This window comes from Rhinolophus ferrumequinum, chromosome 14 (assembly GCF_004115265.2).
Source record: "Rhinolophus ferrumequinum isolate MPI-CBG mRhiFer1 chromosome 14, mRhiFer1_v1.p, whole genome shotgun sequence".
In the NCBI taxonomy this organism is placed as follows: Eukaryota; Metazoa; Chordata; class Mammalia; order Chiroptera; family Rhinolophidae; genus Rhinolophus; species Rhinolophus ferrumequinum.
This window is the reverse complement of record NC_046297.1, coordinates 22,511,876-22,530,026: the sequence shown is the minus strand read 5'-3', so window position 1 is coordinate 22,530,026 and position 18,151 is coordinate 22,511,876. Positions and strand designations below refer to the sequence as shown.

Genomic DNA, 18,151 nt, shown 5'->3' with positions numbered 1-18,151 from the left:
GCCCTCCTTCAGGAACCCTCCTTTGTTGGATATAAATAGGAAAATCCTATGGACCAACACTGTCACTGTCACATGGGCTTTCCCAAGATCAGGCCACCGAAATCCGTACCTGCCTCATACTTTACTGAAAACCCTGAAAACATTACTCCCACATCCTCTCCTTTCCAATTGAATGGTTTCTATTTTATTGGACTTTAATTGAAATTAAATGAAGTACATAGTCCACCTACATAAATAATGCCAACTATTTTTTCCTCCCACTTCAAGGTTATTTTTAGAAATAGTATCCTGTTAAAAGAATTTCTTTAATTTCTGCACAGAGAAAAAAATATTCTTTACTCTGTACTTATTCTGTTCTTTCTCAGCCCTTTTATTCAGTTAAAGCCAACTTCCTCCAGTTAAAACTTCTTTCTGTAACAGCAATATATGATGTCAGAGAGGTAGTAAATTGGGGGAGGGGGAATATTGATGTAGGTGATGTTGGATCTGCTAGCAGTTTCTGAGTGTGGGCCGGGATCTTGTCTTGTGAAGCCGAAGAATGGAAACACGGACCAGGGAGAGGCAAGAAGTTTTAAAAAGAGAATAGTTTATTAGAGGCAGGAGAAGAGGTTGCAGCTCCCAAGCGGGAGGGGGTCCCGAGCAGGAGGGGGTCCTGAGCAGGAAGGGGTCCCAAATGGGGGGTGCCCCATGACTGAGGCAAAAGCTCTTACTTTTATACCTTCCCTTGCCTGCTTGGGGAAGGGGAGCTGTTTGGAGAAGGGAACTGGCGCCTTCTAATGAAATTCGTCTACCAGATTTGTTCTGCTTGCCCATCCTAAAGGAATTAGCAAAGTAACCCACTCTTTATCTATCAGATCAGCTCCCAAAATGAGTTTTACAATTAACCTCAAGGTCTTGTTACATTATGTCCTGGAGCGAAGGAGTGATTTCAAAACCTGAAGTTTTAGGATATGGCTGTCTTTGTTTATTCCACCAGGGACCTCCCTGTCTACCTAGGGACATGCTAGCTAACCTGTATCAAAATCACCTTGTGAGGGTATAAATGTCTAACTATTACATTGTTTTGTACACCTGAAACTAATTAAAAAATATAGTAAAAAAAAAAAAACTTCCTTTAAGTCTAGGCATGAAAGAGCTACTAAGGAATAGAAGGGGGCAATATTAAGATGAAAGCTAGGATTTGGGATGACTGATATTTATATGGAAAGTTTTCTGCTCACAAAATACTTTAATGGACACTATTTCATTAATTCTCACTCAAACCTATGAAGAATAGGTAAAATCAAATGACTTGCTCAGAGTCACCCCCCTACTATGAAGCCCCCTCCACCCACCCACCTCACTGCTATCCTCCCTGGGTGTATTGCAAAGCCTCCCACCTCTGCCTGGACCTTTCTCCCTTCTAGTCATCCTGCCACCTCAGGGTTCACACACCTTACCCCAAGGCTATTGTAGGTGCCATTGCCTGCAGGATGAGTCCCAAGTCCAAGTCCTATGTCTGGTACGTTGTTTCCATGGTCCTCTGGCCAGCTCTCTGCTCCTCCTCAAACACCTCACTCTGGCCTCTGCCACACCTACATGCTTGGGCATTTGCCATCTCTTCCTGGGTTGCCTTCCCCTTCTAGACAGAAACTCGTGTCCTCAGTGCCTGACACTTAATAGGTGTTTGGTAAATGTTTGCAAGAGGAAAGAATTGGCGGAGGGATAGAGGGAAGTAGGGAAGGAGGGGAGGACCTGAGTTTGGGTCTTCAAGATGCGCAAAACCCTTGTTGTTGGAAGATAGCACCAACCACACATCTCCACACATGGGCATGGCCACGTGTTCCCTCCATGGTCTCTCCTTTTGAAATGCTCCCATTGATGTAGATGATGTTGGATCTGCCAGCAGTTTCTGAGTGTGGGCCGGGATCGTGTCTCATGAAGCCAAAGAATGGACACACAGACCAGGGAGAGGCAAGAAGTTTTAAAAAGAGGATAGTTTATTAGAGGAGAAGAGGTTGCAGCTCCAGAGTGGGAGGGTCCTGAATGGGGGTGCCCACTAACTAAGGCAAAAGGCTTTTACTTATATACTTCCCCTGCCTGCTTGGGGAAGAGGGTTGGAGCCTTCTAATAGAATTCATCTATTAGGTTTTTTCCTGTTTGCCATCCTGAAGGGATTAACGAACCAACCCATTCCTATCTATCAGATCTGCTCCTTTGTCTGGCCAGAAGGGATTTGAGATTATCTATTAACCTTAAGGAGTATTTCCATGTCTCTGTCCTGGAGTGAAGGAGACATTCCAGGACATGGAGTTTCAGGATATGGCTGCTTTTTTGTTTATTCCACCAGGGACCCCCCTGTCTACCTAGCAACATGCTAACTAACCTGTCTCACCATCATGGCCATTCTTTCTGTCTTTCTCTCTCAAGGTAGGCAGAGTCTCATTTCAACAGACTGCCCTACTAGAAAGGAGCTTTGGCTGTCGATGTCTCTAAGCACAAATATTTATGCCACTTCGTGTCATCATGTACATCTCATGCCAGCACCGACCGTCCAACAGAACCTTGGCTCTGGCTCCACCCCATGCCACCCACTTTATACCTGCCACCCCAAGTATGCCTCACTCTCTTTAGTTTTATTTCCCCGGGTCACATTTGGTCACCATTTCCCATCTTCTGGGACCTCATCCAAGTCCTCTAAGCAGGAATAACTCTGAATGTGGGTGACTAGATAGTAGTTCTCATTAGAGTTAACACTTGATTATAAACCTTGGTAACCCAGATTCTGTCACTCTCCCATGGATGTTCTGAATTACAGACCCTGTAAACAGGCTGGTAACTATCAATGCTGGTGACCCTAGCTGGTGATTTGTGGCATGTGGGCCATTGAATTCACATGCATGGCATACTACAAAGGCAACTTGGGAACATAAGGAAGGAGAAACAACTAAAAATTCTGTCTTACACACTTCTGCTGGTGTGGTTGGGGGCCAAGCCAGGTGCAGGAGCTGGCCTTTCCACAGGCAGGAACAGGACAAAGTTCAGGAGACCAGCCTGAGTCAGTGGACCATTTTGCCCTTCACTTTGCAAATACCTACCTGCTTTCCTTGAAATGATCAAGAAGTTTTTGAGGTGTGGCATTTGTGTTCCACATTAGGAAACTTAGGTGTTAAGAGACAATCTTCAAGAGGTTTCTTCCTGCCCAAACTCCAACCTGTGTGTAGGATACACTGACACCAAGAGGTTTCCTGTAGTTTTGTTTGTTCGTTTGGTTGGTAGATCACAGGGCCTCTGGCTTTAATTCAGACAACCATCACAGTACAACCACCTAACAAAATGTTCCCAAAGTTACTAGGTTTCATGATTGGCCCAAAATGTTTCAATGAGATTAGAGAAAAGTATAAGGACTTAAGTCAGAAAAATGTGGGTATAAATCCTACTTGTTAAAAATGTGACCACAGGTTAGCTGAGGGGTCAGGAAACTAAGGCCCGCAGGTCCAATTCAGCCCCCTGCCTTTTTTCACCTATTTAAGTATTGTCTTTGTCTGGTCTCTTGCTACAACAGCAAAGCTGCATGCTTGTGAAAGAGACCCTATGGCCCAGAAAGTCCAAACGATTTACTATCGGGCCCCTTACAAAAAAAGTTTGCTACCTCCTGGCTAAGATTATTTCATCTCTCTAAGCCTCAGTTTCCTCATCTATAAAATGGGCAAAATACTTATATTAAAGAAATGATGCTGTGAGAAATAAATGAGCTGATAAATGTGAAAAAAAAAATCACTCTTACAGCAATGTTTGATACATGTTGGGATCTTTAAAATTATTATTTTAATCTCGCCGTTGTCCAGCCATGTCTCTCTTTGATAAGTAAGAAAAGGACACAGCTTCTGTCTGCCTGTCTCTATTCCTGTTTCCCTATTTATTTCTCTTCATTTTGGCCCACTACACCCCCTACCATCCAAAGAAGAAAAACTTTAAAACAAAATGGTGTGATGGAAAAAAAAAAAGTATAGAAAATACATTTATTTTAAAGGAAAGTTTGATTCTATTGAGCATCTCAGGTTACTTATTTTATGTCTTTTGAGTAGTCATTTCTATCATCTTTTATTTTCAATATAAATCTAACTATGTAATTCGTAATAGTTTACAAAAAAGAGTGACTGTTTGCCTTCTCCTATATGCAGAATTTTTTTCTAAAGAAAGCATTAGATGTTTTAATAGTCCCACACACAAAATGTTTGTCTTCTTGGGAAGTTTTAATAAAGATCTAAAAATAATAAAACTAAAAATTAAAAAATGGGATGGAGCTATATGAGATCACCTGAAATGTTTTTTCCAATCAGAAGGAAATAACTTTCCATATTCATTAAGAAGGAAGGGTGACACTTTGCCTCTCCCAACAATATTGTCAACTATGTTCATTTTAAACACTTTTTAATTTCAATTCTGTGTTTCTCTTATCGACACCTTAGCAGCCTTACAATTTGCCTTGCAAAGAAGTTGAAATCCTCAGAATGGCTTACAAAAAAGAATGCATATCTCTACCAAAACTAAACATATTAAAGTATTTAAATATTTTTAGTTAGAACTATTACAAGGTTTAAAACAGAGATAAAATGGATTCAATGCAAGAAGATTCAGAACATCTTAGACCCAGTGGAGCTTGTCCTACTTATCTTACCTTCACCGCACTCAACACAGATGAGAGCATAGAGGGCTTTACATTTTTTTTCAATTATTACATTCTTTGAACTAGGTGTATTTGATATGAGTCCAGCCAAGTGGATCTACTGCTTTTATATCTGTAACTAAGAGACAAGCTCTAAACATGCTAAAGAAAAGGAAAACCATTCTGGTTCTGCATATTTATTTTATGACCTGCTACTCTTAGATCATATAATCAATTCAAATTGGGCAATATTTTTCTCAGGTAAATATCCAAGAAAACTAGGAGGGTTGTTTTAGTTCAGAAAACGTGAAGAAGAGAAAAGTATGGTTTTCCTCCCAGGTGTTTTACTTCTGATCCGTTTTGTGAAAAGAATCCAAAATAGGATCCTTTGACTTGGGAAAAATTATGGTTGCTCTGAGACTAAAAGAGTAGGTATAATGGGATCCCTTCTGGGGTCAGATGCCTGAATATTTGGGGATCAGATGCTAAAGAGGTGGTCCTATTCTAGGGTCATCTCTATCCCACCATGTTGTAGTCTCATGAGTTCACATTGTGAGAGATTCGAGACCTCGTTGCACTTGTCTATGCCTAATCTCCTTGTTTGTTGATACAGATAACCAAAGCGGTCTGTTGTGGTGCACAGAGTGTAGGATCTGTGTAACCTGATGCCTGCATTCCTTGCTAAATACATAAGCTTGGGCAAGTTATTTAACCTCTTTTTGGGTCTCCCTTTCCCTGAATGCAGAACAGTACTTACCTCAAAGTGTTATCAAGAAATTTAAATTGGACAAAGGATGTAGGTACCTAACACATCACTGTGCACAAAACAAGAGCCCAACAAATGCTTGTTTCTTCTTTTGTCTGTGATTATGAGCCTCAAATTCACTAAGGAAACCATAAAGTTTTTTGACTGTAAGAAGCCAATATTATATTGTCATCTAAAATTCAGTGTTTTGTTCGTTGGTTTTTTGTTTAGGGGCTATACTTTTAGGGAGGGTTTGTGATGAAAAGATTGTGTATATTACAAATGGTCATATGATATTCTGGCTTTCATAGTTGAGGAGGGTTATGTAGTGCATCATCCGTTCCTAAACTATTGGTGAGAAGATACTTTAAATTTCCTCCAAAAGTGTTGAAATTTACAGACAGACCAGAGAAATGAGGTGAAAGGAACGGGAGTCAAGATGTTTGCAATCAAGATAGTGGTCAGATAGGGAGACAACATGCGAACAGCAACTGGATGAGAAATGTACTAATTTCAGAAATTGATACACAGGCAGAGTGACAGATGCTGGGACACAATGGTCAGTCAGTGGATGCAGATCTGCCCTCCTGGGGAGACATGTCCATCACCACCAGCATGGGGAGATGATTACAGTTAGCTTTCAATACAACTCTTCTGTCTTAGTCAGTACAGAGAAAGGAGCATTTAGGGAAGGGTAGATGCAGGAAGGTTCAGGAAGGAGTGGATCCAGGGCTCCATCAAGAGGCATCCTCCTGCTGGCCAAAAGTCATGCTTTCCTTGTAATGAATTTCAGAACTCAGTAAGAGCCTGTTGATGGACTGTGATGAAGGGTACATTTGTTGTATTATTCTACTTTTGTATATGTCTGAAATTTTACATGATGATACATTTTTAAGTTAAAAAAGAAGGTTCCTAGACACAGACAATAGTTTAGTGGTTACCAGAGGGTAAGGGGGTTAGGTGGTGGGAGATGAGGGTAAGGGGGATCAAATATATGGTGATGGAAGGAGAACTGACTCTGGGTGGTGAACACACAATGGTATTTATAGATGATGTAATACAGAATTGTACACCTGAAATCTATGTAATTGTACTAACAATTGTCACCCCAATAAATTGTAAAAAAAAAAAAAAAAAAAAAAAAGAAGAAGGTTCTTTCTCACGAGCTGCCATTCGATTGTAAACATGAACCACTGGCCAGGTGTTTCCCTGAGGCTGTAACCTTTGGCTGACCTGTTGTGGGGGAAGGGCTGTGGTTATGCCCTCCTTAAAGAGAAGGAAAGAGATGGGCTCATTCTGTTTGTGGAAGACTCAAAGAATTGGAGAACTTGATTCAATTCTCAGAACCTCCTACATCTAAGGAATTGGGCTATAAATTCTATAAAGCATTCTCTGGGGATTCACAGGAATTCTTGTTTACACCCAGACCGCAGAAAACACAAGAGGAGTACAGATTTTATTTCACAGTGTTTGGGCATTTGTGGCTCAGACCAAAATTGCAAAGAAGTAGAATAGGAGAGCAATGAAGAATTATGCAAATTTTTTTAATATCTCATTCTCTCTGTGGTTCTGAGTCTATATTTAAATTCCTTCTTTCTTTTCTTCCTTTTTTCTTTCCTTTCTTTCTTTCTAAATGCCAGTTCTTAATATACACCAAACACTGTGCAAGGCACTAGAGGACAGTAAGGTAAATACTTTACTGTTCTCTAGTGCCTAAAGTTTCACTCTAATAAGAAACAATAATTAAAGAAGCACAAAATGAAACATAATTATTAACTGGGATAAGTGGTCTGAAGGAAGGGGGTACTTGATAGGAAAACATATTCATGGAGAGAATTAATTACATTCAGGGACCAGAAGTAACCCTTCCTAGTCTAGAGGATTCAAAATCAAAAAGTCTCTTGGATTATAATATTTCGAAAGATCTTATATACCATACTAACCCCTTACCCATTATTTCCAAGAGGCAATAATGTTTGCTAATTTTTGTTGTTGTTGTTGTTATAGGAAATAATGTTTAAAATGAGATAATAGGCTTACTCTCACAATCCCCTCCCACAGCACCCATCAACCATACTCTAAGCTACTTTCTATAACCCTAAATAAAATATAAAGAATTCTCTGTAGCTCTTATTAAGATTGCATTTAGATCCAAATTAGAGGAATGTTATAGGAAAGAAAGTTATATGTGTTGAAAAACAGGGTTAGTAGTGATGAGTCCTTTAATGGGAGCAGTGGGAAACTTTGAAAACAAATCTGGATTTGGAGCAAAGCCATATGATTCGGAGCAGAGGAGTGAAAAGAGTAGTCATAGCAGACCACTGACATTTAAAGTAACTTCCTTTCTTATGTTGAGTTTATTTGAGTTTTAGAAACATTTGTGAGGTTAGATTTGGGCAATACCAGATGTTACTTCATTAATACAACTATTTAAAAAAATAATTCAATTCCATTTTATGTTCAATGGGAGCAGAGAATAGGGAAAAAGACAGAATGAATAGTAGAGTGGGAGCAGGGGAGAAGAGACCACCTATAGGAAGAGAAGAAGAAAGAGAAGGAAGAAAAGGACATGAAGGGAAACATCATAAAGGGAAAAGATATCCAGCCATAAGAAGCAAAGAGAAAAGAAGGAAGAAATCAAAAATTTGCTGTTCACTTGGACACATGATATCAATTTCTGTCCATTCTCTTTGAAATGCTGGTTAGCTAACTAGCTAGTATTAAACTTGTAACCCTTACTCTAAAAAAAAAAAAAAGAAAGAAAGAAAGAAATCTTTATTCAAAATGGACAAATATCTTAGTCTTCCTCTGGGAAACTAGTCTGAGTTACTCAGCAGTACTTATAACAATTCAAATTCACAGATCTGAGAAGCTAGAAGTAGCCCCCTCCTAGTTTAGAGATTTTAAAGTAAAAATTATTGGATTATAACATTCCCAAGGATGTTATATCCTTTACCAATCCTTATCTGAAGATATATACATGTATAAAATCAGCTCAAAATGATGGAATAAACTGTCATACACATTTTATGATCACTGAATTGTTTTATTCAAAGTCAGATCAATTGTTTGCGTGTTACTGCAGTGAGAAAACAAAAACAACTGGAACAATCAAATGACAAAAGTTTTCTGGGAGGAAAAAACTTTTCATGTACTTTATTAGGTTCAAATTAAACTGACAAAGAGAGATTAGCAAGACAAAAAACAAATGTAATTATGTATATAAATATGTAAATTATGTATGCAATTACATATGTACCACACAGAAGTTCACAAAGAAACGTCAGTCAAAGAGATGGTTAAAATTTGGGGATTATATACTCTCTGAACAGGGGATGGGGAGGGGCGCTTCTGGGAGAACAAATGACTACTGAGAAGAGGAATAAGAGCATTTATGGCAAAACAAGTGACTTTTTGGAAAGATAAAGCATTTTCAGGAAAATAGATAGGAGATGTCATCATTTTGATACTATGTCTGTTTGGGGATGGTACCGACTTCTCCCAAAGAACTGGAGTTGCTCCCAGGGAGAGGATTTATGACAATTGAGTTCTTTTGGGAGGCTCTGCTTTTAGGCAGATAAGGAATTTCGGGAACTCAAATGCCTTCAGCTCAAAATAATTTTTATGCCACAGTGGTTTATTCTGGATGCCTTTGATGTAATGCACCAAAATGTCACATTTTGTGAACACTCGGATTTGAGTGGCTTTGCAAAACAGTATTTCAGTCAAGCTGCACAGAAAACCATCTTCTTAGAACTGTGACAGCCTATCTGGAAACTCATGTTCCCTCTCATTCTGAGAAGGGTATTATACCAGCAACCCGGGGCATACGAGAAGAACAATTGTCTTCTTTCCAGCAAAGGTTGTCATCTACAGCCAGATTGATTCCAAGTATTGAATAATGTGTACATTAAACACACATAGACAGGAGGCATGTGGGGTCTCAGATAAATAGTCAGACACACAGCTGTGGCGTTGGAGATTTGGAGAAAATGGTCCAAGGCATGAGAGTGTGTGGCATCACCCAACAGAGATTGAGTATGGAAGAGGACCAGGGCAGCACCACCAGCAGGGCCGATATCTCAAGGATAAGCAGATAAAAACAGGGAAGCAAGAAACAAAAAGTGGGAGGAACAACCAAAAAGAGACAAGTCTGAAAAAAAGGAGAAGAGATTAAACCCAGTGAAGGGCATTTCTTGGGATAAAAGGAGGTTTGTAATCACTGAGGAAGGAGTTCTTGCAGAGCAAGAGCTGGAATACACAGAGAGAGGGGATAGCTAAGGCGGGCCCTTTCTCTAGGAAGCAGAATGGTTAATATTGGAATGACAATTTTCATCAGAGACAAGTAGAGGGAAGAAGGGGAGATAAATCATTTAACCTCAAAGTAAGACTCAGTTTCTTTTCTATAAAATGAGATCGTTGCACTAAGTTAAGTTCTGAGGTCTTTTTATCTATTTTAACATTTTAATAAATAATGTAATCCCACTGAGTCCTCTGTTGGTATTTTTGTAGTTTGATTTTACAGTGAAGTTTTCAGGACTGATAGGCTGTTCATTATTTTGAAAGAGAGAACTGGCAGACACATTATATACTTCTTGGGACTACTGAAGAAATCCTTATATTTTAGTATTTTAATGATGTGGGGAGGGAAAGGATTGTTCAGTGTTACTTACGTATCCATCTTGGCATGAGTAAGCTAAGTCTATGAGGAAACAACAGACAAACCCAAAAAGAGAAACACTTTTTTTTTTTTTGAGGTACTGTACTATTCAAAAAATGTCAATGTCATAAAAGGCAGAGAAAAATTCTGTGGAAATATTCCAGATTAAAGACAACTAAATTGATAAGACAATTAAATGCAATACCTAATTCTAGACAAAGTTCTGTACCAGAGGGAAGTATCCTATAATGGACATTGTGAAAGTCAATTGGTTAAACTGGAATATTAATGGTGGCTTAGAAAAAAATACTTTATCAATGTTAAATTGACTAAAGTTGATAAATTTACTGTGGTTATCTGAAAGTATCCCCATAGGAAATAGACATTGATGTATTTTAGGGTAAAGGGCCATTGTCTTAGTCTGTTTGGGCTGCTATAACAAAATACCACAGATTGGGTAGCCTATAAACAACAAAAGTTTATTTCTCACAGTTCCAGAGGCTGGAAGTCCAAGATTAAGGTGCCAGCATGATCACATTCTGGTGAGGACACTTTTCATGGTGATTCATAACTAACACCTTCCCCCTGTGTCCTCACAAGGTGGAAGGGGCTAAGAATCTCTCTGGAGCCTCTTTCATGAGTCACTAATCCCATTCATGAGGGCTTTACTCTCATAACCTAAGCACCTCCTAAAGGCACCACCTACTAAAAACATCACCTTTAGGGGGTAGGATTTTAACATATGAATTTGGGGGAACACTAACATTCAGACCATAGCAGCCATAATTTATACAATTTACTCTTAAATGGTTCAGAGAGAGAGAGAGAGTGAGAGAGGAGAGAGAGAGAGAGAGAGAGAGAGAGAGAGAGAGAGAGAGAGAGAGAACACCCAAAATGATAAAGCAAACGAGGCCAAATGACAATCTGGCAAACAGTATATAGGTGTTCAGTTTACTATTTTTATCCTTGCAATTTTTTTATGAGTTTGAAATTATTTTCAAACTAAAAGTTAAAATGTACATTGTTAGCTAAAGGAGTGTTTTAGAGTTCTGTGTTCCAGCGCTGTGCCACGTTGCATCAGAAGTTCCAGACAATTCTACTCCAATAATAATGTGATGCCTTGCTGAGGGACTCTTTCTTGACATTTGAAACAATTGCACTCATATTATTTTTGTAAAAAGCAAAAGAGCTAAGCATTTTATGGCAGGTATAAATTTGTAATGAGTAACTCTAAAGGCCCCATATTTTCTGTTCAGGAATATATTTGTCTTATGAAAACTAATTGCTTAACAGAAGAAAAAGAAAATCATAATCAAATGAGCAAGGGAAATTCTAATTGTTGCTAAAGCAGAAAATTCATAAAGGAAGTGTTCATGATGGAAATGAAATTTGCTTTTGGTATGGACTTATAAAATTGTAAGATATATAGAGAGCAAGTCTGATGGGAAATCTTCACTTTTCTACTGCCAGAATAGTGTCTTAACAAGTTCCTGGAGTGTTAAATGCAGGGTGAATTACTTTTTTAAGATATTAAATAAAATGGATGAAAATTACAGGGGAATTTTGGACTAAGCTAATTTTCCAATTCTTTTAAATCTGACAACAGATAATTGTATGATTCTGTGTACATAAAATTGTTTTACTCTTTCTTACTGCTTTGAAAAAACGTCTTTAATAACATTTTCTTGTGCAAACTGGTACCCTGATATGACTACCTTGAGCCCTTAGTCCACTCCCTCTTTCTTCGTTTTGTTGGGGCCAGACCAACAATGCAGTCATTTTCCTGAAGGTGGCGCTGTGCTTAAGCGCTGCCCTAAAGTATGCTGGCATGTGAAAAAAGGAGGGGCACGCCAGTGGAAAACCAGCAATGGAATGGGTGCACAGCTTAAACACATAAGGAGAACACAACCTTATTCAGGAAGCAATCCACACCATCGCTAATAGTACAGTTAAGGAGGGAGCTCATAAGCAGCTTCTGTGCCACACAAAGGTCTTGAAATTAAAATGTCACAACCTTTTGTCCTTATAGCCTAAACTGGTAGTAAGTATATTGTTCGCATAGTCATAATTCCATCACCTTTATTTCCCATCCTCTTACTTTCTTTTTTCTGTTTGAAACACTTCTTCCTTCCATCTCTTTTCACTCCTGAATTTGCTTTATAATTGATATAGGTGTTTCCACCGCATAGAAATTATATTAATGTAAACTCCTTTGTGTAATGGTCTCTAATTGCCATAATTGCCTGAGAGTTATGGTAATAAAAGATTTTTGTGCTAGCCAGAAAAAAAACTGAAGGTCCAGTGTAAGATACTGGCATTTTACTGGGAGTAGATGTGAGAAGTGACTGTTGGAAAATATTTTCCTTATCAATAATTGCTTTTTGGAGTTCATCTTAGTCAAGTAGGATGTGTAAGAAATGATTATTGAGGTTGAAGTTATTTTCTATCAGTTAGTATTGCTCTTTCCCACAAGAGTCATTTTTTAAAATTTGTTTCTCAAGGACCATAGACAAGAGCTTTTCTATATCAAAATATAAAAAGAAAAGTGCGAATTCCATCACAGATTCTTAGAAATCCCTTCTATTATTTTCATGGGGTGGGGGCAAGACTGTGGCCTGTATGATTAGTATAAGAATCTGGTGAAGTAAAGCCAGCAAAACTTGAAAACACACAAAAAAATTCTTAGTCTTGGTAAGTCTTGGTACAACTATGCAAACTTTTCAGTGACAAAGTGGTCCTCCCTAAAAAATGTTCTCTTCTAAAAGAGGCCAGTGTGTTTTTAGTGAGCCCTGTCCATGTCTGGACCGTTGAGGTGATGTCTCAGACACAGTAAGTGGAGCAGGAGTGGAGGGAAGCAATAAAAATAATTTTTACCTTTTGGAAACATACTCTGAGGTGGAATACTAACCAAATGAGACTCATAAAATGATAAGAGCAATGGTTGAGAAATGATTTCTGTACAATCTTCTAAGGAAAGGGCAGTAAGGAACATACAAAAGCTGTAGGAAGAGTATCGGATTGTATTAGGACAAACTGTGTACCAGGTATCACAAGAAACACTGCCCAGACAGTTCTATGGACCATTTTCTTATTTTTAAGAAACAGTCAACTTTCTTTGTCGATTGAACTACATTTATTCTTTAGAAGCAGAAAAGTAAACCAGCTAGCCCCTCAGGTTTCCTGGGATTATTTATCCCTTTCTACCACAGAATCTCAAAGCTGACAGGGAACCTTGGAGATCATCTACTTTATAAATGAGAACACCAGTTTAAATGACTGTCCAAAGTGGCATGCCAGTGTTAGATTAGTGGCAAAGTTGAAACACTAAACCAGTTCTGTCAAACTCCAATGCAGTGTTATATTTTCACTGCACAAAAGTACCTCCTTAGTCTATTTCCACCAACTACACAGAAAGTTAAACTCCACCCCATTTCTAGATCCCACACCCCATGATGGTGTTCAGTAGCATTCCCATTGGCTTCATGACTTCTCCGTATGGTCGGGCCCCGTAGAGGGCAGATAGTAGGAGCATCATCTGAGTGTTTAGTCCCGCTAAAACCCAAAGAAATTACAAGCTTGGCTGAAGTCAAAGCTAGCCCATCTCAAGCCCCCAGCTCCACATGAGTTATTTCCAGGAGGCAATAGTGTGTCTCACTTTTGACAGAAAGTCTTCCTATTTGCCTTGTAGGTTTCACAGCAGCAGCCTCCCTCGTGTCTTTGGCTTGGGCCTTGGCCTCTTACCAGAAGGCCCTCCGGGACTCTCGAGATGACAAAAAGCCCATCAGTTACATGGCTGTTGTCATCCAATTCTGCTGGCACTTCTTCACCATCGCTGCCAGGGTCATCACCTTTGCCCTCTTTGCCTCAGTTTTCCAGCTCTACTTTGGGATCTTCATCGTCCTTCACTGGTGCATCATGACCTTCTGGATTGTCCACTGTGAGACAGAATTCTGTATCACTAAATGGGAAGAGATCGTCTTCGACATGGTGGTGGGTATCATTTACATCTTCAGCTGGTTCAATGTCAAGGAAGGCAGGACACGCTGCAGGCTCTTCATTTACTATTTTGTGATCCTTTTGGAAAATACAGCCCTGAGTGCCCTCTGGTACCTCTACAAGGCTCCGCAGATTGCAGATGCGTTTGCCATCCCAGCGCTGTGTGTGGTGTTCAGCAGCTTTTTAACTGGCGTTGTTTTTATGCTAATGTATTATGCCTTCTTTCATCCCAATGGACCCAGATTCGGGCAGTCACCAAGTTGTGCTTGTGAGGACCCAGTCGCTGCCTTCACTCTGCCTCCAGAAGTGGCCACAAGCACTCTACGGTCCATCTCCAACAACCGCAGTGTTGTCAGTGACCGTGACCAGAAATTTGCAGAGAGGGATGGGTGTGTACCTGTCTTTCAGGTGAGGCCCACAGCCCCATCCACCCCGTCATCTCGCCCACCACGGATTGAAGAATCTGTCATTAAAATTGACCTGTTCAGAAATAGGTACCCAGCATGGGAGAGACATGTTTTAGACAGAAGTCTCCGGAAGGCCATTTTAGCCTTTGAATGTTCCCCATCTCCTCCAAGGCTACAGTACAAGGATGATGCTCTTATTCAGGAGCGGTTGGAGTATGAAACCACTTTATAAAACAAAAGGAATTGGAGGAGCCACAACCTCCAGATGTAGGGGTGACAACAGGGCTGTGGCAATAATGAAACTTCATCCTAGAGTAGGGCAACGAACTGTCATGCTCTTAGTCTGCGCATTGTCATGATTATTGTCTGACCCTCCATCAGCTGACTGTCTGCTGCTGGTCTCCTTTCAAAACAGCAGCCCCGAGAGTCTCCTGCTCCACCTGAAGGGAACATGGCAGCTCAGTAGACTCCTGGTTGCTACCAACTCCTCCTGCATTGTCTTTCAGTGACTGCACCAGAGGGTACTATGATTATGGAAAATGTTGCCTCTGATCAATAGGGTTTTGATGGAATTAACTGATCTTTGCATTAAAATATATCCAATCATACACATACCCACACACGTACACATACACTAACACACACAACACCAGTCTTCTGTAAAAATAGCTTAGGTGATTTTTTCTTGATGCAAAGTGCTAATTCCCACAAGAATATAAAAACAAAGAGAGAGGCAATAGATCCCTCAAGACTCCAGAAAAACAAACAGTACCGCTTAGAAAAAACTCACAAACCGTTCTCATTTGGAAACCCATGCCATGAGTGAAAAGCCTAACCAGTGGACAGCAAACTCAAGTGTGTTTACATGTGTATTAGAATTGATGAAATGGTTTGTTTTCAACGCATTTCAGGATTTTTTTTTTATTTAAAATTTTCAGTTGAGGACATCTTTTATGACAGAAATCCTATGCAGCACGTGTATAGCTTTTGGCAAGACCAAGGAGCTCCATAACTTAGTGATGTAAATTAAATGGTAATCATGATTCAGTATTCAATTGCAAAAATTTAATAAATGCAGAAAGAGGAAATGGGGGAGAAAGGCAAAATGAGCATCTGATTTCCCGGCTGTGCAGCTCATATTGGAACGTAAAAGCAGAGCAGCAGGAGAGAATTAGCCGTAACTGGATGCATTCAGGTCGCGGAATGTATGGTGGCTCTGTGACCACAGGCAGGCGCATTTCCAGAACATGCCATGCCCCATCTTTCTAATGCCAAACATTGTCCAACCACCGGATTGACATGGAAGCCCTGAACAACTAACTGAGAATGAATGGCATGAGCCCCACAAAGGCAGAAGGTAGAATGAACAAGCAAGTTCTCCACTGTGTACAGATTCCCCCTTATCCACCAATTCAAGGTCAAAGGCTTTTAGAGGCTTTGGGACACTTCTTAGTAAGTATGAGCAGACAAATGCAGTGAATATGCTATGAGAAAAACCCTTCTGAACTGAGTGAGGGCTTATCACTAGATCCAGCTAAGATTTGTATTTGAATCATTTGTAAAGTCGCACTCTTACAACAAGCTTCTGGTTTTAAATACCTCCGTACAAGCAAGTAAACGTTCCCCTCTTTCTGTTCCCAGTGTCCTCTGTCATGGTGCTTTTTGTTGTATTAAAAGTGCCGGTCAAACTTTGATAGTATTTTTTTATAGTTGGTGCAGAGTGGAATAACTCATGGATTATTTCAATATTTTTGTAATAAAAAATATAGGGTATACATATAGACATCATCACTTTTTTATAGACCTGGAATCGTTTAAAATACTTTAAGAATCATAAATACTTGGGATGTCAGAAACTGGTCCACAAATTCCATCAGCCTGCCTCGGCAGATTGAGAACACTTGTCTCTTGCAAGATCACCCCACTTTGCAATGTCGGTGCCCCCAGGAACCTGGCCAGGGGTGCTATCAAAACATCAGGTGATGAGAGAATCAGCTTAACTAGAAAGGGCTTGTCAAGACTGGCCATTGTTTCCCAGGAAATCAAAGATGTAAATGATTACTTTCATCCATCCATTATGACAAACCTGACCACAGTGGAAGATGTCTTAAATTTCCTTCCCTGGTTTTATATTAACCCAACCCAACTGATATATTAAATATTAGTTAAGTCACCAAAAAAAAAAAAAAAAAAGAAAGAAAGGAGTCAGTTAAACTTAATTATTCAGTTATTGGGACTGTCCAATTCACTTAAAATAGTCAAGTTCTATAGCCACCACCTCTAATGGGTGTGTCATACAGAGACTGCTGTCCCCATGATGACATCCACAAGAAATGACAGAGCACTCAACCTAGGACTTCTTTTGATACAAACCCCAAATTGATGTTTAAAACATAGATGATTTTTATCGGTAGACATACTTTCCTAGTACGCCATGATTTGATCCTCCAAGCAAGATTTTCACTAAAATATAATAATCTTTCGTTCGGATGTGAAAAGATCACCTAGTCACCAGTAAAGGTCCAGGAAGACACTCTTCTTGTCAGCAATTGGTGAAAATATTCTACCCCCATTGTAGAAGGAAAAAATGATTGTACTGCCGAATTTTTCACTTTTGTGCATAGCCATGAGTTATTAGCTTTATTATTTCTGAGACAACTTCTAATTGATGATCTTTGGAAATTGAGTTGCTCAGTTGAACTATACCTTTGATTCCATGAGCAAATAACAGCTAACAGTATAATAGTGTCAATCAACACAAATGCAACAGGCCTTATCACTCTTCAATCATGTAAGTCCTAAATTATTTCTCAATTTGATCCTTCATTCAACATGTTAAGAGTTAAAACGAGTGCTATGTGAATAAAAAATAATGTACTGTATTTTGTCTTGGAGGTGAGAATGCAGTCAGGAGGGTGTAAAAAGTTTTAATTTTTTAATGATTTCCCAAATACTGTAAATACTCTGTTATCCAACATACTCAAAGATTATGATGTTTTAATTAGTCAAAAAATCTTGTTAAGAAAATGACATCTCCAACATGTAATCAATTACAAATTTTCTCAAGATTATAAGAACAACAAAAATTACTTCCAAGGTAAATCATGACTTAATCTTGCTTTCGTGATTTAGCATGCACTGCACTGCCATTAGACTGTGTTGTGATAACAAATTATTAGTTTCTAGGTACGCAGATAACAGAGAGTTTAAAGTATTAGGATTTAAAGAAACATCATCAATGTACAAAAAAACAAAGTTTGATTTTTGTATTTATATTTTAGTTCTTCCTAAGATTTTGTTTTCAATCTGCCTTTAAATCCTCCATACAGAGTAACTGGAGATTCCAAAAAAGAAGAAGCCGTGGTTAGCATGCAAACTGGAAATGCTGAATTGTTTTTCTCTGTGGGCTCCAACATGCTGTGCATGAGTGTATTGGATTCCTTTAAGAGAAGGAGTCTGCTCTTAGTACTCACTTTTTGTGTAGGACCATGAAATTTTCTTAAAAAAAAAAATACGAATTTTTTTCACTTTCTAATTAGCATTTCTAAATGAAACCATATTTAAGATTAAAGAACATATGTATCTTAACCACACCGCGACTAAGTATTTGTGTGGGGAAAAAATTCTTTTTCATATAAGTCAAAGTTTGGTCCCCCAAAATGACTATGTTCGTTAAATTCTCTTTACATATTTAC

At 39.0% G+C, this 18,151-nt stretch overlaps 1 protein-coding gene across 5 annotated transcripts in view; it reads left to right on the top strand.

The window, feature by feature from the left end:
• The window catches only part of XKR4 (XK related 4), a 489,214-nt gene that overhangs the window by 457,452 nt on the left and 13,611 nt on the right, over positions 1-18,151 (top strand). For 4 of the 5 annotated variants that reach the window (XR_004424985.1, XR_004424984.1, XR_004424983.1 and 1 more), the window contains exon 3: positions 13,742-15,908. Coding sequence is in view for 1 of the 5 variants with exons in the window: in XM_033126487.1 (XP_032982378.1) it covers positions 13,742-14,688 (947 nt within the window). In the remaining 4 variants the exon portion in view is untranslated. Of the gene's footprint in view, positions 1-13,741; positions 16,631-18,151 lie in introns of those variants that run through there. The other variant, XM_033126487.1, reaches the window with a different exon arrangement.